The 22,564-nt window shown below is 51.5% G+C and overlaps 2 protein-coding genes across 5 annotated transcripts in view; one reads left to right on the top strand and one right to left on the bottom strand.

Moving 5' to 3' along the window:
• The window catches only part of LOC137430068 (acetyl-CoA carboxylase 1), a 763,460-nt gene that overhangs the window by 739,076 nt on the left and 1,820 nt on the right, over window positions 1-22,564 (bottom strand). The window lies entirely within an intron of this gene.
• Window positions 1-22,564, top strand: part of LOC137430060 (SH2B adapter protein 3) — a 98,557-nt gene that overhangs the window by 27,894 nt on the left and 48,099 nt on the right. For 2 of the 4 annotated variants that reach the window (XM_078780166.1, XM_078780167.1), the window contains exon 1: window positions 11,162-11,355. The exons of the other annotated variants lie outside the window; for them this stretch is intronic. In XM_078780166.1, the coding sequence (XP_078636292.1) occupies window positions 11,260-11,355 (96 nt within the window). In that variant the 5' untranslated portion in view covers window positions 11,162-11,259. Of the gene's footprint in view, window positions 1-11,161; window positions 11,356-22,564 lie in introns of those variants that run through there. 4 annotated transcript variants of the gene reach the window in all.

A 22,564-nucleotide genomic window follows, 5' to 3' on the forward strand; every position in this document is an offset into this window, starting at 1 on the left:
TTCTGTGGTAGGAGGCCCAGAAGGACCCCACTGCTGAGAGTGAGACATAAGAAAGCCTGACTGGAGTTTGCCAAAAACACCTGGACAAGCCAAAATCCTTCTGGGAGAATGTCCTGTGGACAGATGAGACAAATTAGAGCTTTTTGGTAAAGCACATAATCTCTATGTTTACAGAAAACGAAATGAAAAAAAAAAGAAGCCTTTAAAGAAGAGGACACCTTCCCTACAGTCAAACATGGAGGAGGTTCAGTGATTTTTTTTTGGGGGGGGGGGTGGGGGGGTTGCTGTGCTTCTTCTGGCCCTGGTTGCCTTGAATGTTTGCATGACATCATGAAATCAGGGAATTTACCAAGGCATTTTGGAGCGCAATCTTCAACCCAGTGTCAAAGCTGGGACGACATCGAAGGTCATGGGTCTTGCAGCAGGACAAGTAACCAAAACACATTTCAAAAAGCACCCAGGAATGGTTCAAGCCAAAACGCTGGACTGTTCTGAAGTGGCCAGCAATGAGTCCAGTTCTAAATCCCATTGAACACCTGTTGGGACATCGACTGAAAATAGCAGTTGGGTGAAGGCACCCTTCAAATCTGGGAGAACTGGAGCAGTTTGCACAAGAAGAGTGGTCCAAGCTGCCAGTAGAGAGGTGTAGGAAGCTCATTCATGGCTATAGGAAGCGCTTCACTGCAGTTATTTTGTCCAAATTCTGCGTGTGCTCCCGAATATTAAATCTAGGGTGTCAATAATTTTGTCAACGCCATTTCTTTTTATTTGCCGATTTAAAAGGATATATTAAGTTCTGAATCAAAAACAAAGGTTCTGTAATATCAACAGTGAAATAAAGAATTGTGGAGACCAAATACTTTTGTCAATTTCAACGTATTTTTAGAGAAAACTGTGTTATTTGACAAAAGAGCAACGGTGCCAATATTTTTGGCCACGAATGTATACGAGACTGACCACCCTTTGATCTCTTCGCTTTGCGACGTCATTCTCCGAGCCGTGTCACATGATTTTCTGACACCATTTTGTTACCCATTCAATTAGTCTGCGTATTACCGTCAAATTATCATGCATTAGTGTGTTTTATCGTAATGCGTATTAGTCCACGGTCCCCGAAAAAGGCCAACCCCCGCTTGCGGGGAAAAATGGCCTCTAAAGGTGGTTTTTTTTTTTGGTTTTTTTTTTTTTTTTTAAGTGTGTTTTATCGCTTTTGATTGTGATTGAAACGGTTTGTTGTACTTCCTGTTACTTTATACATTGCTGCCAAAAAAGAAAGTCGCATCAGAGCAGCAAAGCCCGAAGAAGATAAAGTAGATGGCCAACTCTGAAGCCAATCGATTGCTATGAAATCTGTGGTTAAAAATAGAAGTAAATAGAAAATTAATGATCCACCACAGCTTGTGCATTCACAATGTGTGCCTCTTTGTGTCAGAAGAAATTTTCGGTTTCATCATGTTTGACCAGGCAAAAGGGTGCTTAATTCAGCAAAGTAAATTCTAAGATACATATCGGCTATAATGCGAATTTTGTCTCAAAATTACAAGGATGATATTTTAGTAGAAAGCAAAGTGGAACACATGCTAGTAATTGTCATGTTGAAATATGATATCACAATCGATCATGAGCTTTGACCATCATGCTCTTCACAGCCTAGATGATGCGTTTGATCACTGAATGAGGGAGCTTTGATCTCCATAAATCCCATAATTTATTTTGCATCCTACTCGGTATGCCGTTTGATTCAGGTCCATCAATAACTCGGGATCACTGCTGAATCTCCTATTATATATATATGTATATATATGTATATATATGTATATATATATTGTTGCGAATATGGAATTTGGCCTCCATATCCGCTTGTAAATATTCCCCTATTTTCCCCAATACTCCCCAACTATCCCCAATCCCCCATTCCCTAGTCCCATTGTCTGTAAACAACAATCAGTAGAGCCGACCTTCCCCTTATTCCCCCATTAAATGTCGTGCCCAGGTCCACCGCACCACACGTAGACAACTTTCGGACATCTTGCTAGTTATTCTTAGTCTATGTCAGTTAAGGCCTCGTTTCCATTAATTATGACTCTTCGTTGCACCAGAATGTGATTATATGGCACCAGTAGTGAGTTTAGGACCTTTCCCATACCTCCTCCCATCTTCTTCCCCGTCTACAACAACAGAGGGGCACGGCGCTGCGCGGGGGGGAGTGTGCGTCCTCCCACCGGCTCGGTTAGCCGCCATCGACAATGCGCTCCAGACAACGCGCTCCAGACCATGCGCTCCACGGGGTTACCACAAAGGGGCTCCTTGTCAGCTCCTCGTCAAGGGCGGAGCCGGTAACCCCCCCGCACGCACCCAATGAGAAGCAACGTGCCGATTCCACGAGGCGGAGCTAACGAGCCGAGGGCGTGTCACTCCCCGCCGGATATACGCGGCCCCGTGCCGGATGTGACGTCAGATGCGCCCCCAGCTTGAGCAGACAAGACGCCATCCGAGCGCTGCGACCTCCCCGCATCTCTGGACCGGACCGAGTCGATTCTGACCTTTGAGCCCAGGTGCACCTGGAGCCATCGCTACCCGCCTGTCCTTTCCATCAATCCCCGTGTGAGTCAGCTTTGTCCCGTTTATCTGTCGTCTGTTGGGAATAATATAAGATTGTGTCTAAGTGCTTGTCTTTCTATGTTGTACCTCTCGTCCCTGTAATCTGACCTTCCGCACGAATATAATCTCCTCCGGAGGTCTTGAGAACCGTATCCCTGGTGTCGTCATTTTAATCCCAGCCGTGTGTCTGTTCCTTCATTGACCTAGCATCGCGCGACTAGTCAACGTTCGGCTTCGGGTATAATATCGAGTATAATCTTGTGCAGACGTGGTCATCCCAAAACCGCTCGGTGAATAACATCCAAGCCACGTCTGTAACAATTGGTGTCGAGGAGTGGAATTCGAACCTGGGACTAAATTTATTAGGCCCAAATTTGTAACAGTTAGAATCGATTTGGAGCGCGTTTCCCGCGCGAAATTATAACGGCCGAAATTTGAATTTGTTTTACGAAAATAAAAATAAAAACCGAATTTTGAAAGTCGCGCTATGGCGGATCAAGACAGCTGGGGTCCGGTAGAGGAGAGAGAGGTAGGGTCGATCCAGGACCAAAATGAGGGACAGGAGGAGAGCGAAGCAGTGAGGGCGGCAGGTTCGCAAAATAGCGCCGTCACGCACGAAGAAGCAGGCGCGCAAAATGGCGCCTCGCTGATCACCGCGGCAGCGACCGTGGCAGCGCCCCCGGTGGATTTGAACTTGTTTTTTATGCAAATGAAGGCCCTTATGGACAAGAATAATGAAGAAATGGAAAGCAGAATAATGATGGGAATGAGGGCTGATAGGGAACAAATGGGGAACCGGATGGATGCTCAGAGTGAGCAATTGGGGGTAATGGGGAACCAAATGGGGGTAATGAGGGACGAAGCGAGGGGTACCGGTGAGAAGTTAGACAATAATTTTGAGGGGTTAGACAACGGGATAAAAGAGGTGAGAAATGGGTTAATGGGGGTAGAAAATAGAATGGCTGCCCACTGCCCAGGAGAATCAGTTAGAGGGGGTGAAAAAAAGGGTTAGAGGGGTTAGAAAACACCATGGAAGGCAAATTAAGGGACATGAGGGACCAAGCGGAAAGGGAAGTTAACCAAATGGGGCAGCAGATAGAGGGGGTCAGAATGGGGGTAGAAACCAAACTGGATGCTCACAGGGAGGAAATGGAGCAGATGAGGGTGGCATCTGGGAAGGAGATGCAAGTGATGGGAGAGGAGATCAGAAGAGGAGTGAGTGAGGAGGTCGGAGGAGTGCGCGAGGAGGTGAGGCACTGTAAGGAGCGCATGGAGAAAGAGGTGAGAAAGGGGACTGTAAAATTGCAAGGTGGTATAGAGGAGTTGACGCTGGGAGTAGAACAACTGACAGTGGGACAAAAGGAGTTGGGGGACCAGGTAAAGAAGAACACAGCGGTAATAGAGGGTTTAAAATCGACACAGAAGGAGATAAAAAAGGACGTAGGGGTAATTAAAAAAGAGTGTCAGACGGTACATGAGAACCTGACGAGGAAAATGGACAAGGTGGTAGAGGTGATGGAGGTTAAAGAGCGGGAGGTGCGGGAGCACATAGAAAAAAATAAAGTGGAGTTAGAGGAAGAACTTAAAGGGGCGCACGAAGAGATGAAGGAAATGAAGCAAAAATTAGAAGAAGTGGAAGAAGGGGTGAGCGAAATTAAGAAGCGACGGAGAGAGGATAAGAAAGAGATAAAGGAGGAAGTAAAAGAATTGGTCCAAAGTCTGTGTTCGGATCGTGATGATGTGCTCATTAACCGGATGAGGGATTCGCAGGTGATGGAGGAGAAGCGAAGAGAAAGAGAACCCGGTGTAAGTGGTGACCAATATGGTCGTGCGTATGATGCGCCAGGTGATTTAATAAGCTTGGGGGTCGAGATAGACCCGGATGTTCGTGAGAGGCCACGAGTGAGGTGTATGGCTGGTCCGGAGGGTATGGAACGAGAGGTGCGAGGTGTGGGTGAGCAAGGTTGTGGTGGTATGGAATGGGTAGCGGGTTGCGGGGGTGTGACCCATGCATCGACACCAACAGGGGTAGTTGTTGGAGGGACCGGGGAGGCACGAGAGCCCCTTGGGGGTAATGTACTGTGGGGGCCCGACCGGTTCGGCCCCGCGCTGACCCCGCAAGGGGCGACGCACGGGGTCCGGCCGGCGGGCAACGACTCGCATACGAGGTGGTCCCACAAGGTCCCACTCGCGCCGTATGACGACAAGAGTGATCTACGCGCGTACCTGGCGCAGTTCGACTGTGTGTGTAAGGGTAACGGTTGGGGTGAGGACGAAGGTGGAGTACACCTGGTGGCCGCATTGCGCGGCGCGGCGGCGGAGGTGCTGACGGCATTACCAACGGGTGCTCTCACCCTGCCAGCCCTCCGCGACGCCCTAATTAATCGATTTGGAATAGAACAGCAGAGCGAGCTTGTTAAAGCTCAGCTCGCGCTGCGAAAGCGCAAGCCCCAGGAAGCCATCGGGGAACTTGCCCACGACATTCGCCGCGCAGTGGGGATCGCACATGCTAGCATGGCAGCGGATTCCCGGGAAAGCCTGGCGCTGGACCATTTTATCCAGGCCCTCCCGGACATTGAGCTCCGGCAACAGCTCGCCATGTGGCGCCCGCAGACTCTGAGCCAGGCGGCTGACGCTGCGGCCCGTTGGGAAGCAGCGAGGCCCCTGGCCCGGGGGGGGCGAGCGTCTCGCAATGGCGGTCCGCCAGGTGGGACCCCCGATGGAGGGCGGACCCCTTCGGGGGCCCGCCCACGACGTGGGTCCTGACCTGGCGGGCATGGTCCGGAGGCTGGTGGACCAGCGCCTGGCAGGACCTGGACCATGGCAGGGGGCCTCGGAGGTGGCCCGCGGTGGACCACGAGCGGGTAATCCAATTCGGACCTACAGGGGGGGGAATTTGGAATTCCGGAGGCAAGCACCTTATCAGGTGAGGTGCTATACCTGCAACCGCCCGGGTCACCTGGCGCGGCACTGTCGAAACGCGCGCCGGGATGATCCCCGGCAGTTGAGGTCCTCAACTCCGCCCAGGGGGGAGCGGGTTAGCCGACCCCAGACACCCCCCCGCCAGACCCCGGGAAACTAGAAGGTGTCGGGCACGTAGGGCGGTGTTCGGCAGTAGAGGATGGAGGAGAGCCCTCATTGACGCGACAGGTAATTTATTGTGGCCAAATTGGAACCGGTAGCCTGACAATTAGATGCAAAATTGCCGGCGTGGGGGTAGACGCCGTAGTGGACACAGGAGCTAGCGCCACGATCATCAGCCCTGTGGTCCTTGATTCGAGCGCAGGTGGCTGGGATAAGATCCAGCGCCTGCAAAATTATAGTTTGCAGCTTGCTACCGGGGTAACGGCCCCGATCATAGGGCGTGGTTCTGTGACCCTCAAGTTAGGGTCGGTAAGGAGGGAGATAGATGTTTGGGTGGCGGAGGTGTGCGACCCATGTTTAATAGGGTTGGACCTGTTGACTGCCAGCGGTTGTAAAATCGACTTGTGCCGGGGGATCCTGCAGGTGGGAGTAGAAGAGCTGCCGTTAGGGGGAGTGAGCACGGCCGAGAGAGCGGAGCTGGAGGCTTCCGAGGCCGTGACCATCCCCCCAAGGGCCGAGGCGATAGTGCCGGCCCGATGGGCAGCTCGCCCAACATGGCAGGAGTCCTGCGGCCTGGTCGAACCGGTGGCAGCGCAGTCCATACCGGGTTTAATCGTGGGCCGCACCCTTGTAAAAACGGACGGACCGGTAGTGGCCGTCCGAGTAATAAATATGAGTACAGAACCACGCACTATAGTAAGGGGCACGAGGGTAGCTGGCTGCACCCCCGTTGAGGAAGTCGCGACAGTGAGGGGCGAGAACGTCCAGCCGAGCCGACCCCGGGGGGAGCCTTCAATAACAAGTAGGAATTGGCCCGATCCCATTTGCGAGATGGTAAATCGTAGCAGCGTAGAGTTGGGAGGTACCCAGAGGGAGGCCTTACACAAACTGGTTGGGTCCCATTTGGACCTCTTCTCCCTGTCCACCGAGGATATTGGACGTACGGGCCTGGTGAAACATCAGATCCACACCGGTGAGGCCCGGCCTATTCGTCAGGCCGCCCGACGGCTCCCTTGGAGCAAGAGGGCGGAAGCTGACGAGCAGGTTGAAAAAATGCTCGACGCAGGTGTGATCGAGCCCTCGGGAAGTCCTTGGATGTCACCTGTTGTGCTGGTCAAAAAGAAGGATGGGACCACGCGGTTCTGCGTGGACTATCGCCAGCTAAACAACGTGACACTCAAGGACTCATATCCCCTGCCAAGGATTGATGACACCCTCGATGCCGTTGCGGGCTCAAATTGGTTCACAACTTTGGACCTCAAGAGTGGGTATTGGCAGGTGGAGATGGATAGGGCAGGGAAGGAGAAAACGGCATTTTCCACAGGTAAAGGACTGTATCAGTTTACTGTGATGCCGTTTGGTTTGTGTTACGCCCCCGCCACCTTTGAAAGATTGATGGAGCATGTACTAGGCGGCATGCCATGGCAGTCATGCCTGGTGTACCTGGATGACGTCCTGGTACATGCCCAAACGTTCCCCCAGGCAGTAGCTAATTTGGACCAGGTGTTCGGGTGCCTCAGACAGGCAGGGTTGAAGCTGAACCCGAGTAAGTGCACTTTGTTTGCAAGAGAGGTGGCCTATCTAGGTCACGTGATTGGCCGCGAGGGGGTAAAAACGGACCCAGACAAAATTAAAGCGGTAGAGGAGTGGCCCGCACCACGTACCATCAAAGAGGTGCGGGGATTTTTGGGACTCTGCTCCTACTACCGGCGCTTTGTGGCGAAATTTGCGGAGTTGGCCCGTCCCCTCCACCGGCTTACGGAGAAGGGGACGCGATTTAATTGGACACGGGAGTGCCACGAGGCCTTCCAAAAATTGAAGGGGTGTCTAACATCCGCACCCCTTCTAGCTTACCCCACTAGTGACGGGACATTTACCCTGGACACGGATGCGAGCCAGGAAGGATTGGGCGCAGTTTTGTCTCAGACACAGGAGGGCGTGGAGAGAGTGATTGGTTATTATAGTCGGGCCTTAAGTAGGCCCGAGAGAAATTATTGCGTCACTCGCAAAGAGTTATTGGCTATGCTGGCTGCCATGAACCATTTCCACCCGTACTTGTACGGGCGGAAATTTTTGGTTAGAACTGACCATTCCTCCTTGCAATGGCTCCTTCGGTTCAAGGAACCGGAGGGCCAAATTGCAAGGTGGTTGGAAAAGTTGCAGCAGTACGATTTTGATGTGGCCCATAGGGCCGGGAAGGCCCATGGTAATGCGGACGCACTCTCTCGGCGTCCTTGTCTGGGAGAAAACTGCAAATTTTGTGCGAGACACGAGGAGAGGGAACAATTGGGCGATTCGGACCCGACCCTCGTTGTCCGGGCAACCCGGGTGAGAGGGCCAATTTTGCCACTAACTGCAGATGAGGAATTCGGAACTTTGGCATGGAGCACGGCCCAGCAGGAGGATCCTGTCCTGGGGCCAGTGTTCAATTGGGTCAAATTGGGGCAAAGACCAAAGGGGGAAGAGGTCACCCCCCTCGGGGCACAAACAAAGGCATATTGGGCTCAGTGGCAGACCCTGGAATTGAAAGGCAACATCTTGTATCGCAAGTGGGTGGAGGTTCCCTCTGATCGAACTTCCTGGCTGGTGATAGTCCCTGACAAATTCAAGAACGTCATATTGCAACAGGTGCATGGTACCCGCTCCGGCGGCCATTTGGGCAGGACAAAGACAATATCTCGGGTCCGCCGGAGGTTCTATTGGGTGAATATGGGGCGCGACATACAGGACTGGTGTCGGAGATGCGACGCCTGTTCTGCCAAAAAGGGACCAGCACGGAGGATGAGGGCCCCCCTTCAATTACATCAGGTGGGGGCCCCCCTTGAGCGGGTGGCTATGGATATTCTAGGACCGCTGCCCCGCACCCGCCAAGGTAATAAGTATATCCTCGTTGTAATGGACTATTTCACCAAGTGGCCGGAGGCCTACGCCCTCCCCAACCAAGAAGCAGGGGTGGTAGCGCAGGCCTTCGTGGAAGGATTTGTGTGCCGGCATGGGATTCCACAGGAGTTGCACACCGACCAGGGACGAAATTTTGAGAGCAAATTGCTAAAAGATGTGTGCAGTCTCCTGTCAATTCGGAAAACCAGAACAACGCCTTTAAGACCTCAATCTGACGGGATGGTGGAAAGATTCAATCGAACTCTAATCCAACAACTGGCACTGTTCACCGCCACCCGTCAGGATGACTGGGACGAACATCTCCCTTACTTGCTCATGGCCTACCGAACCAGCCAGCACGGGGCCACCGCATGCAGTCCAGCGTTGCTTATGTATGGGCGGGAGTTACGGGCTCCCGCCGACTTGCTATGCGGTCCCGTGCCAGACACAGTGGTTAACCCGCCGAGGGAGGGGTACGCACGTCACCTAGAGGAAGGCATGGAGCTAGTCCATGCCTTCGCCCGCCGCCAACTCCATCTGGCGGGGGAAAAGATGAAGCGCAGGTACGACGACCGGAGCCAGGGGAGTCAATACGCTCCGGGGATGAAGATTTGGTTCTTTAATCCCCGGAGGCGGAAGGGAAGGTGCCCAAAACTCACCTCCCCCTGGCAAGGCCCAGGAGTCGTCCTGTCGCAAATCTGTGACGTGGTCATTAAGATCAAAATGGGGCCACGAGCCCTCCCTCGGATCGTCCACGCCGACCGGATAAGACCTTACACCGGCGAGCAGGCGCCCCCGTGGATTGCCTCGGGTTTAGATGCCGAGGCGGGACCCAGTACCTCTGAATAAGGGGGGCTTATTAGTGCCAGAGGACTGGGGGATTGAGGAGCGATGTGCCCGGTGGGTAAGAGTGGCATCCCTGCCACCCTGCCCAATGGGGGCAAAGGAGCACTAGATTATGGGGTGTATGGCAGTGAAAACTAGCCCGGGTGGGTTAGGATATGGTGTGTAGGGATCTAGCGAGGATTGACATTAGGTGACGTTAAGTTTAGTTAGTGACTGATACCTGTAGTAGGGACGCAGGTAGATTAGTGTGGATGATAATGACGAGGGAGCGCAATAGTTTAAAGGGACGACTGGGAAGCGCAAGTTTCAGAAGGGAGTAGTTAGCTGAGATGATGCCGTGTTTGTGAGGATTGAACAGGTGTGATTGCACAGGTGTGCAACTGGACAGGTGTGTGGAGCAGTGTATGAGTAGTGAGTGTGTGGATCAGCGCGAATGCGCTTGGGGAGAGAAGGGTGCAGGTGGCACCAGGTGTGAGAGCACAGGTGTGCAGGTACAGGTGTGTGGAGAGAGTTGGAGTGAGTGGTACGGAGTGGTGTGCATGGTGTGAAGGTGTGAATGGGGGAAGAGTGGACCCCCATCACGGATACCCGGGGCGGGTAGTGTAAGTGTTAGGTAGAGGGTACAGGTAAATTGTGGTTGGATATTGGCATTTGTGGTGCGGTTGCAGAATGGTGTTGTGAATGGGTGCATTAGTGTTGTGGAAATGGCTGGGCGTGTAGCCTGTTAGTGTGTGTAGTTGGTTGGGCACTCCACCACTGTGAGGATGTCGGCCAGGTGAGGCCGCAGGTGGGCTCTGGGAGCCGGTAGTTGTGAGTGGGTGCCTGAGGATCCCGGGTGTGGATCGGGCAGCCCAGTGCCAGAGAGGGCACGGAGTGGGGAGAGAGCCAGAGGGCCTTCCCCAGGTAGTTAGGTTAGGGTGAGGAGCAGGTAAGCTCGGAGGCAACTGCAGTGGTGGAGGTGTGCAGGTGGGTAGACCCACTGGGAGAGGTACACGCCACAGCCCAGAAATTGTGCGAGGGCACCGGGAGATGAATCGGGGGAGTGAGACCCCAAATTGAAGAGCACCACAGTTTGGCCAATGGGAATTGGTTTTTAGAACCCATAGTGTAAGAGGGCCAATGGTTTGGCCGGAGAAAGACCCCGGGTAGTGTAAAGTTGTTAAAGTCATTTAGGAGATAGTTAGGATTGATGAACCTGTCGCACCATACGCAACCACTTACCTGTGGTGATGATGATGACTCCACACCTGTGTTTTCTTTGTTTTGTGCAGGAAATGAGAATTGCTGTGAGGATTTGTGAGACGCATCACGACGTGGATGAGACATTGGGGTGATTCCATCTCTCCCTCCCTAGGAGGGACTGATGATGAATTGGTAATGGCAAATTTTGATGTTGAGTTGGAGATGGCAAATTTTGATGAGAGTTGAAAATGGCAAATTTGATTGGTTAGGAGGGAGAGAAGACGAATTTGGTATATGGGAGGAACGGGGAAGACAGTAGGGATGTTTGTTGATTTGTAAAATAGATGTTTATGGGTAGTGTTGAGTTTTGTGGATACAGTAAGGGGTAAGGGAGGGGCCATGTAGGTTACCTGGTGGGGGGGGGGGGGCGTACGATAGGAACGTACCTGTCTCACCTGGTTCCCATGTGCCCCCAGTGTGCACCATCTTATATTGCGTGCACTTTTGCGCCCTTACCACCTTACTCACTTGTCTTCTTCTTTTGTCTCCCACCTCCGAGGATCTGGCTTTGGGGTAGAGAGAGAGGAGAGAGCGGTGCTGGCTACGCAGTTGTGGGCCTGCACTTTCGCTGTTTGCTGCCGGGATCGATACACCATATGGACCGCAATGTTTGTGGCCACCCACAATGGACCGCAGTTCGTTTGCGGCCAAGCACCACCCGGGGATGGACCTATGGGTCAACGTGGCACCTATGCCATACAGGTGAACCACTTATAGTTGACACCACTGAAGGCCAAAATACAGAAATGGACGCGGTTGGCGCCTTTCTTTATTTTTGAAAAGAAGTAAGAAGGCCAAGTGCACCACACGAAGGCAAGACCAGCGGCAGAACATCGGCCGGCTGCGACACCACACAATGATTTATAAACACTTTATTGGTGCACCGGATGGTGCTCACTGTGTGATGGGGTGGTGCTTGATGCTTGGAAGGGGTGCTCTGCACGTTATTAAAGGCCGTCGGCCACAGAGCACTCGTGGGTTGGTGTATCGATGCTGGCAAGCGTGCTCTCTCTATGCATAACATCTGCATGTGTTCCTCCAAAAACAGGTCCTGGATCGTAGTGTAAATATCAGCGTAGTCTTGTGTAAATAATGCTCCCTACCGGCTGTATGTTTAGTTTGAGAATTCTTTCCGGATTCGGTTATCCTGTGGGTGTGTTTCTGAGAGGAGAAGGGTGCAACGTCGCAGGGGGACATATTTACTCATTTGTGAATATCTGTAAAACTGTCGCACTCAGGGTAGAGTTAATAGTAGAGGGAACTACATTGCGTGCCACACTAAAGTAGGTAAAAATTTATCGGGTCGGGACGCCCCGAGGGTAGAGAAGGGTGCAATGTTGCGAATATGGAATTTGGCCTCCATATCCGCTTGTAAATATTCCCCTATTTTCCCCAATACTCCCCAACTATCCCCAATCCCCCATTCCCTAGTCCCATTGTCTGTAAACAACAATCAGTAGAGCCGACCTTCCCCTTATTCCCCCATTAAATGTCGTGCCCAGGTCCACCGCACCACACGTAGACAACTTTCGGACATCTTGCTAGTTATTCTTAGTCTATGTCAGTTAAGGCCTCGTTTCCATTAATTATGACTCTTCGTTGCACCAGAATGTGATTATATGGCACCAGTAGTGAGTTTAGGACCTTTCCCATACCTCCTCCCATCTTCTTCCCCGTCTACAACAACAGAGGGGCACGGCGCTGCGCGGGGGGGAGTGTGCGTCCTCCCACCGGCTCGGTTAGCCGCCATCGACAATGCGCTCCAGACAACGCGCTCCAGACCATGCGCTCCACGGGGTTACCACAAAGGGGCTCCTTGTCAGCTCCTCGTCAAGGGCGGAGCCGGTAACCCCCCCGCACGCACCCAATGAGAAGCAACGTGCCGATTCCACGAGGCGGAGCTAACGAGCCGAGGGCGTGTCACTCCCCGCCGGATATACGCGGCCCCGCGCCGGATGTGACGTCAGATGCGCCCCCAGCTTGAGCAGACAAGACGCCATCCGAGCGCTGCGACCTCCCCGCATCTCTGGACCGGACCGAGTCGATTCTGACCTTTGAGCCCAGGTGCACCTGGAGCCATCGCTACCCGCCTGTCCTTTCCATCAATCCCCGTGTGAGTCAGCTTTGTCCCGTTTATCTGTCGTCTGTTGGGAATAATATAAGATTGTGTCTAAGTGCTTGTCTTTCTATGTTGTACCTCTCGTCCCTGTAATCTGACCTTCCGCACGAATATAATCTCCTCCGGAGGTCTTGAGAACCGTATCCCTGGTGTCGTCATTTTAATCCCAGCCGTGTGTCTGTTCCTTCATTGACCTAGCATCGCGCGACTAGTCAACGTTCGGCTTCGGGTATAATATCGAGTATAATCTTGTGCAGACGTGGTCATCCCAAAACCGCTCGGTGAATAACATCCAAGCCACGTCTGTAACAATATGTATATATATGTATATATATATTGTTACAGATCGCGGTTAGGATGTTATAGACCGAGCGGTGGTTTAAAACCGCGACCTAACAAAACTCACCCGATTCCACCCGAACGTTGGTTGTATCGCACCCTAGCTGCTCAATGAGGGAAAAGACAAAAGCGACGCAACGCAAGAGGAAAACGGAGACAAAAAAAAGGTTTGAAATACTACTACATTTATTCCTACTATTTACACACAAGCAAAAAGACAGATGTCACGTTTATTTACAAGCACAAGACGCAGGTGACACAGTGCAAATTTAGCTTACCTACAGACTTAACTTATATCCCAGGACAGAACAAACAGAACGCTGACTCACGCGGGGAATGCCAGGGATGGCAGAAGGTGGATGGCTGGAGGGAGAGGAAAGGTCCAAGGGGGGTCTTGCAGCTCAATCGTGCGTTTGGCAGCCGCCGTTCCTTTTTGTTGGCCCTGCTCCAAACCGCCGTTCAGGCCCCCTTTGGCGGTTGCCGGGTGTCGCTGCTGCGGCGGCCTCCGTCCGCTGCGTTCCCAGGACTTGTCTCACTGGTCTGGTCCCTCAACCCTCAACTCTTTCTTGCTTCTCTCACTCCTCACCACCGACTCCTCACCGCAACCAACTGACCACCGACTCCTTTCTCTGGCAACCGACTGTGACCAACTCCTTGCAACCAACTCCTCCTCTCTTAACAACCCTTCTTTTTCCAACCCAGAGTGCATCTCTCTTTCTTCTTCTTCCGGTTGCGCCTTTTATAGCGCCCCCAGCGATCACGCCGCCGGCGTCTTGGACACGCCCATCGGGGCGCTCACCTCGGCCCTGGCTGGTCGCACGACCCTCGGGCTCCGCCCCGGACGACGACGGGCGGGCGCGCCCCTCCCCTCCTCTGACGAGGTGGAGACACGCCTTTCTTCCCTGACTCGAGCCTCGTGGTCAATGGCGGTTATTGGAGGGGAGGTGATTGGGAATCGAGGGCTCAGCAATGACGAGAGGGGAATGTAATATGAGGTCATTGGAGGTTTTGGAGGGGATGGAAAGGGAGATTTTTGGGGATGGGAAGGAAAGGGGGTCTATTCTCTTTCACTGGTGCAATGGAGTACTTTTAATTAATGGGAGACACAGCCTTATCCTAAAACACAGAATAAGAGATAACTATCAAAAGAAAAGATATATCGTGTCCTGCATGTATGTTTTTTATGGACTAACTACGGGAACGCCCTTTGACCTTTATACAACCACAACGGAGGGAGGAGGGGTGATATTTTACAACAACCTTTTACAACAACCTTTTACAACATTTTACCACCACCACAAAATAAAAAAACATTCTCATATTCACAACACTATGTATATATATATATATATATATATATATATATATATATATATATTGTAACGATTTTGAGAAGTGTAACGGGTTTTGAGAAGTGTAACGGGTTTTGAGGAGTGTAACAATTTTGGAGGAAGGGTAACGGATGTGAAGAGTATGGTTTTGGTATGGTAACATCCTGGTAATGTAAATAATGGTCGCAGCCGTCCTCCTAATTAATTTCATAGAACATACACGCAGGTCACGATATATCTTTTAAATAGTGTATTTCCTTATTCCATGTAGGCTAAGTATGTGTTTTCCCACTAGATTGACTTTGCATTGTATCAAACAAAATAAGCGTAGGCCCTTCCAATTTCCCCAAAACCTCCCTTCCATTTGCCTTCCGCATTTTGGTCGGTTTTTCTCTTCAACCACCATTGGCCACGAGGTAAGGTTGGAGAAGAAAGGCGTGTCTCCACCTCGTCAGAAGAGGGAAGGATTGAACCGGCCCTAACAGCCAATCAACACCGCGGTGAGTGACCCGGTAGGCGTGCCCTCGGAGTCGGCGGCTTGATTTCGCCCGAGGTGATAAAAGCGACTGCAGGGGGACTGCTTGAGGAGATGAGAGATGAGCTGGAGATGACTGGAGAGGAGCAACGAGGCTGCACCAAAGAGAGGCCTTGAGAGATACGCTGGGGGATGACCTGGAAGAGGAGCGCAATCCACCGCAAGCCCTACCTACCTACCTACCTACCTGCCTGCCTGCAATACCCCCCTGTCGTTGGAGAGACGCGCTGAACAGAGGGAGACGGCTCCACCCCAGGAAGAGGAGCAGGTGTGCCGAGCCAGCGCGTGACGGCCGCGGATACGCGACGGAGGTTTTCCCGCCAAAACCGCGAGGGGTGCTGCGGCCTCCGACTTTGCCTTCCTCTCAAGCAATCAACCTCGAGCCATTACCTGCCTGCAATATCCACCGTGTGAGTGTGAACGTCCTGTCCTACTCGTTGTCTTGGGGATTAAGTAAATGAAATAGAATAAGTTAACAATGCACTGTGTGACTGCTCTTTTCCATCTATTGCTGTAAATAATATTGGTCGCTCTAAAATATTGCTTGTGTGTGTATAATAAATCTGTTCTTCCTCCAAACTCTGTCTTTCTTCTCTCTTCTTCTCTTTCGGTCGCTTTAGAGGTTTCCCAATTGAATATCTGTAGCGCGATTAGTCAACGTTCGGGTGGAATCGGGTTCTAATCGGGGAGTAACTGTTCGGACGCGGTTAAATACACCACCGCTCGGTCAATATAACATCTAAAAGCCGTGTCCGTAACAATTGGTAGTCAGGAGATGGGATTCGAACCTGGGACTAAATTTATTTAGCCCAAATTTTGGACACCAATTGTGTTAGTACCGTAACAATTGGTGTCGAGGAGTCGGATTCGGACCCGGGACTAAATTTGTTAGGCCCAAATTTAAAAAAAAAAAATCTTGGTCAAAATTACGAGCTGCCAAAATTGTGTTGTTTTATAAAACCCGAATTTTGAGATCGCGCCATGGACAATCAAGGCGATCGGATGTCGGTGGGGGAGATAGACGGGTTAGGGGTAACCCAGGAACCAGGGGAAATGTATGTGGAAGAAAGGGAGGAGGAGAGCAATGAGGAGGCGGTTGAGGGAGTAGCAGGCGTGCAAAATGGCGTCCTCGCGCACGTGGGTGTAGCGGCACCAAATTTTGCCACGCCCGCGACAGTAGCAGCGCCGCCGTTGGATTCGGACCTTTTGTTGCTACAAATCGGTGCCCTTATGGACAAAATGAGGGACGAGGCAAGGGCTGATAGTGCGAAAATGGAAAGCAGAATGATGGGGGTAATGAGGGACGAAGCGAGGGGTACCGGTGAGGGGTTAGACAATAATTTTAAGGAGTTAGACAAGAAATTTGAGGGGTTAGACAATAATTTTAAGGAGTTAGACAAGAAATTTGAGGGATTAGACAATAATTTTAAGGAGTTAGACAAGAAATTTGAGGGATTAGACAATGGGATAGAAGGGGTGAAAAATGGGTTAATGGGGGTAGAAAACAGAATGGCCGCTCAAGAGAATCAGTTAGAGGGGGTGAAAAATGGGTTAATGGGGTTAGAAAATAGGATGGAGGACAAATTGCGGGAAATGGGGGAACAATCCGCCCGGGAAATCGAACAGATGGGGAACCAGATGGAGGAAATACGAAGAGGGATGAGTGAGGAGGTCTCGGGGCTACGCGAGGAGGTAAAGCGAGGCGAAAAGCGTATCGAGAAAGAGGTGAGAAATAATACGGCAAAGTTACAAGGGGGAATAGAAGATCTGACGGAGGAGGTGGAGCAGCTGACAGAGGGACAAACTAAGTTAGTGGAGCAGGTTCAAAAGAACACGGCGGTACTAGGAGGGTTAAAGGCGACACAAAAAGAAATTAAAAACGAATTAATAGCGACGCAGAGGCAATGTCAGATGGTACGGGAGGAACTGACAATGAGGGTGGAAGAGGTGACAGAAGCAATGGAGACGAAGGACCGGGAGGTAAGGACGCACGTAGAAACGGTCACGGTAGCCTTAGAGGACGAACTTGAGGAGACGCACCGGGAAATAAAAGAGGTTAAACAAAAATTAGAGGAAGTGGGAGAAGAGGTGAGTGAAATTAAGAAGGGACGGACAGAAACTAAGAGAGAAATCCGGGAGGAGGTGATGGAATGTGTACAAGGTCTGTGTTCAAATCATGATGCGGTGCTCACTAACCAAATAAAAAGTTTGCAGGTGGCAGAGAAGGTGCGACGAGGTACGGAGGTGAGTGGCAATGTACATGATGTGAGGGGAGATTCAGTCGGCTTGGGGATTGGTTTGGATCCGGGTGTTCGTGAAAGGCCGTTGGTGAGGTGTGTGACAGGACAGGTGTGCGAAAAAAGGGGTGTGCGAGAATGTCCGACCATGGGGTGTGTGAGGAAAAAGTGCACGCCGAGGAGTGAGTGTGCCGTCAAGAGTGAATTGGTCAAAGCGCGTGTGCGAGGGAGCACAGGGAAGCGTGGTGTGGTGAGTGTTACGGAGGAAGTAACGAAAAAGTGTGCGCGGGAGGACGCGCGAGAAAGGTGTGTAACGGACGGGTGCATGGGGAAAGCGCATGCTGTCAAGAGTAAGGGAGAATGCATGCCTGTGGTGAGTGTTACGGAGGAAGTAACGAAGAAGTGTGCGCGGGAGGATGCGCGAGAAAGGTGTGTAACGGACGGGTGCATGGGGAAAGCGCATGCTGTCAAGAGTAAGGGTGAGTGCGCGACTGAGAGTGGAGGTGAGAGTAGTGAGAGTGAAACGGAGCGTGAGCTGGTTGTGATAGGTGAGCGAGGATGTACACCTGGGATGGAAGGATGCACACCTGGAATGGTAGAGCGTGAGTGGGAATGCACGCTGGAATTGGTAGTGAGACACGTGGTTGGGTGTGCGGGTGAGAGCACACCTGTGATTGTCACAAAGGAGGTGACCGAGGAGGGGGCGCGAAGCGGTGTATTGGTGAGGTGTGCGAGCAACGAATGTGTGCCAAAGTGTTCGGTGGTCAGGTGTGTGACCAAGTCGGTGAGCGGAGTGAGTGTACCGAGGTGTGAAAGAAAAGGTACGAGGAGAATGGGAACGGCTGCATGTATGAGCAAGAAAGAGGTAGCGTATGCATGTAAGCCTGCAGGTGAAGCGTCGACGGTAACCGGGTTAAAGGTTAGGTCGACTTTTAGCCGGATCGGGCCCTCGGTGCGTGCCGGGCTTCGCGTGCCGCGAGAACCAGCGGAGATCCGAGCCACGGCGGGTTCGAAAGGACCGCCGTGCGCGATCCACGCTGGGCCTCGCGTGGAGCGGCCGCGTCCGGGCTCCACAAGGCGGAGCGGGCAGCTCGATAGGAAGGGTCGTCATGGCGACCACTTTCTATTGAGACGTGCCGGCAGGTCGAGATCGGGACATTGGATGGCTCCACGCCGAAGTGGTGCATGGGATCTCGGCCCGGGTAAGCCTCCGTCCCTGCCCCGAATGCGGGACGCATCCAGCCGCCAGCACAAAAGAATCCGCGTTCAGTGCTCGGCTGTACGAAGCCGGGCTGTAGATGTGAATTGGCGCACCGAGAGGATGTAATAAGTAGACGGGTGATGTGAATTGGCGCACCGAGAGGATGTAATAAGTAGACGGGTGATGGTGATAGTGATAGTAGTGATTTGAAACGAAATTTAGAAAAGTGAATAGAATTGGCAGTAAATGGAAAATTTTTGAATTGTTGGATTTGGACGAGCGAAATTGGTAGTGAGAGACCCCCGATGTGGTGGGATGGCAAATCCACCATCCCTCACAGGTGGGGGCAAATGCGCTATAGATTATGGGGTTTATGGCAGTGAAAACGAGCCAGGGAGGGCTTGGATAATGATAGGGATCTAGCGAAGATGACCTTAGGTAACGATAAGGTTAGTTAGTGACTGATACCTGTAGTGGGGACGCAGGTAGGTTAGTGTGGTTGATAATGACGTGGGAGCGCAATAGTTTAAAGGGACGACTGGGAAGCGCAAGTTTCAGAGGGGAGGAGTTAGCTGAGATGATGCCGTGTGTGGAAGAATGGAACAGGTGTGATTGCACAGGTGTGCAACTGAACAGGTGTGTGGAGCAGTGTATGAGGGAGTAGTGGTGATTGCGTGTTGTGTTGACCAAATGGTCCAGGAAGAAAGGAGGGTGCAGGTGGCACCAGGTATGATTGCACAGGTGTGCAACGACAGGTGAATGAAAGACAGGGGTATGGAATAAATGGTATGGAGTATTGGAATGGATGGTCGTGGAGTGAGTATGGTGGAAATTGTGGAGTGGAGTGGATGGTGCGAAGGTGTGAATGGGGGAAGAGTGGACCCCCATCACGGATACCCGGGGCGGGTAGTGTAAGTGTTAGGTAGAGGGTATAGGTAAATTGTAGTTGGATATTGGCATCTGTGGTGCGGGTGACAGAATGGTATGTGGATGGGTGCGTTGGTGTTGTGGAAATGGCTGGGCGTGTAGCCTGTTAGTGTGTGTAGTTGGTTTGGGCACTCCACCACTGTAAGGATGTCGGCCAGGTGAGGCCGCAGGTGGGCTCTGGGAGCCGGTAGTAGTTGTTGTGGATGGGGCCCGAGGATCCGGAGGACGGACCCGGGTAGCCCAGTGCCAGAGGGCACCAAGGGGTGACAGAGCCAGGAGAGGGGCTGTCCCCAGGTAGTTAGGTTAGGGTGAGGAGCTAGGTAAGCTCGGGTGGCAACTACAGTGGTGGAGGTGTGCAGGTGGGTAGACCTGTTGGGAGAGGTACACGTCGCAGCCCAGAAATTGTGCTAGAGCACCGGGAGATGAATCGGGGGAGTGAGACCCCAAATTGAGGAGCACCACAGTTTGGCCAATGGGAATTGGTTATTAGAACCCATAGTGTAAGTTGGCCAATGGATTGGCAGGGAAAGACCCCGGGTAGTGTAAAGTGTGTTAAAGTCATTTAGAGGATAGTTAGGATGAAGGATCTCCTCGCACCATCTGCATCCACTCACCTGAGGTGACAGGTACTCCACACCATGCCATGTTTAATTATTTTTACTGTGCAAATGTTTGGAATGTGAGACGCATCATGACGTGGGTGTGACATTGTGCTTTGATGTTCCATCTCTGCCTCCTTATGAGGATTGATGATGAATTTGGTGATGGCAAATTTTGAAGTAAAGGGATTGTGGGGACGAATTTGGTATAGGGGAAATATGGGGAAGACGTGACAGTAGTGACGAATTTGTAAATGTGTAGATTTTTGTACATATGGGGTGAGAACAAGGGTAGGGTAGGTGACAGGGGGGTGACGTACGGTAGGGACGAGCTTTCTCACTTCGCCCTCCGTACGCATTTCACCTTGCATTGCCTTGTTTGACGTGTACCCTTGTGACCTTACCCCTCGCTCAATTGTCTTTCTTTTGTCTCCCACATGACCTGTGCGCCATTGGGTGCCGAGGGGAGCGTGCGTGAGGTGGCCATTGTGCGCCCGAGATTCCCAGAACCAGCACGCATTGCGTTGATGTACCACTTTATGGACCGCTGTTCGGCGGCCAAGTACCACTTGATGGACCCCAGGTTCTGGGGCAGAGCACCTCTGTTGGAGACCGGCCATAGTGGCCAGGGAATCTTGCTTGCGGACCTCGGTAAGGTGGCACCTATGCCAGACAGGTGGACCACCCTTAGTTGGCCCCTGAGGCCCTAAATAAAAATGGACACAAGTTGTGCTTTTTTTAGTATGTCCAAATAGGCCGCATGAAGCCAGAAGACGTCGGGAAGAACATCGGCCCAGCAGAGAAGGAGAAGACCACCACCAGTTGTTTTGTTGTGTTTATTATGAACCATGGTAACCGCACCGGATGGTGTTTTTGGGTGCTTTGTGGTGTTTGGGTGCTTTTGGGTGCTTTGGTGGTATTGGTACTGGTGCATCGATGCAATGCGTGCTGTCTCCTCCCTCCCAACAGGAATTTCTTTCTCTTGTTCCCTAAAAAGAAAAGAAAAAAAAAAACACACAGGTCCTAGGTTGCGTTGTAAATAAGAAATCACGTCATTGTAAATAATGCTCCCCACCGTAAATGTATAGTTTCAGAATAATTCCGTAATTCGGTTAGCTGTGGGCTTGAGTCTGTTAGACAGGATGCAATGCAATAGGGGGACATACTTATTTGTGTTTTAAAATTGTCACACTCAGGGTCAGGTTAATTGTAGAGGGAATTACACCTACATGTCACACTCAGTTAAGTCTAGTAGGCCCGAGGACGTGCCTGAAGAAAGGAGGGTGCAGTGTAACGATTTTGAGAAGTGTAACGGGTTTTGAGAAGTGTAACGGGTTTTGAGGAGTGTAACAATTTTGGAGGAAGGGTAACGGATGTGAAGAGTATGGTTTTGGTATGGTAACATCCTGGTAATGTAAATAATGGTCGCAGCCGTCCTCCTAATTAATTTCATAGAACATACACGCAGGTCACGATATATCTTTTAAATAGTGTATTTCCTTATTCCATGTAGGCTAAGTATGTGTTTTCCCACTAGATTGACTTTGCATTGTATCAAACAAAATAAGCGTAGGCCCTTCCAATTTCCCCAAAACCTCCCTTCCATTTGCCTTCCGCATTTTGGTCGGTTTTTCTCTTCAACCACCATTGGCCACGAGGTAAGGTTGGAGAAGAAAGGCGTGTCTCCACCTCGTCAGAAGAGGGAAGGATTGAACCGGCCCTAACAGCCAATCAACACCGCGGTGAGTGACCCGGTAGGCGTGCCCTCGGAGTCGGCGGCTTGATTTCGCCCGAGGTGATAAAAGCGACTGCAGGGGGACTGCTTGAGGAGATGAGAGATGAGCTGGAGATGACTGGAGAGGAGCAACGAGGCTGCACCAAAGAGAGGCCTTGAGAGATACGCTGGGGGATGACCTGGAAGAGGAGCGCAATCCACCGCAAGCCCTACCTACCTACCTACCTACCTGCCTGCCTGCAATACCCCCCTGTCGTTGGAGAGACGCGCTGAACGGAGGGAGACGGCTCCACCCCAGGAAGAGGAGCAGGTGTGCCGAGCCAGCGCGTGACGGCCGCGGATACGCGACGGAGGTTTTCCCGCCAAAACCGCGAGGGGTGCTGCGGCCTCCGACTTTGCCTTCCTCTCAAGCAATCAACCTCGAGCCATTACCTGCCTGCAATATCCACCGTGTGAGTGTGAACGTCCTGTCCTACTCGTTGTCTTGGGGATTAAGTAAATGAAATAGAATAAGTTAACAATGCACTGTGTGACTGCTCTTTTCCATCTATTGCTGTAAATAATATTGGTCGCTCTAAAATATTGCTTGTGTGTGTATAATAAATCTGTTCTTCCTCCAAACTCTGTCTTTCTTCTCTCTTCTTCTCTTTCGGTCGCTTTAGAGGTTTCCCAATTGAATATCTGTAGCGCGATTAGTCAACGTTCGGGTGGAATCGGGTTCTAATCGGGGAGTAACTGTTCGGACGCGGTTAAATACACCACCGCTCGGTCAATATAACATCTAAAAGCCGTGTCCGTAACAATATATATATATTTGTATATATATATATATATATATATTTGTATATATATATATGTATATATATGTATATATATGTATATATATGT

This window comes from Myxine glutinosa, chromosome 6, assembly GCF_964187855.1.
Source record: "Myxine glutinosa chromosome 6, kmMyxGlut1.1, whole genome shotgun sequence".
Classification (NCBI taxonomy): Eukaryota; Metazoa; Chordata; class Myxini; order Myxiniformes; family Myxinidae; genus Myxine; species Myxine glutinosa.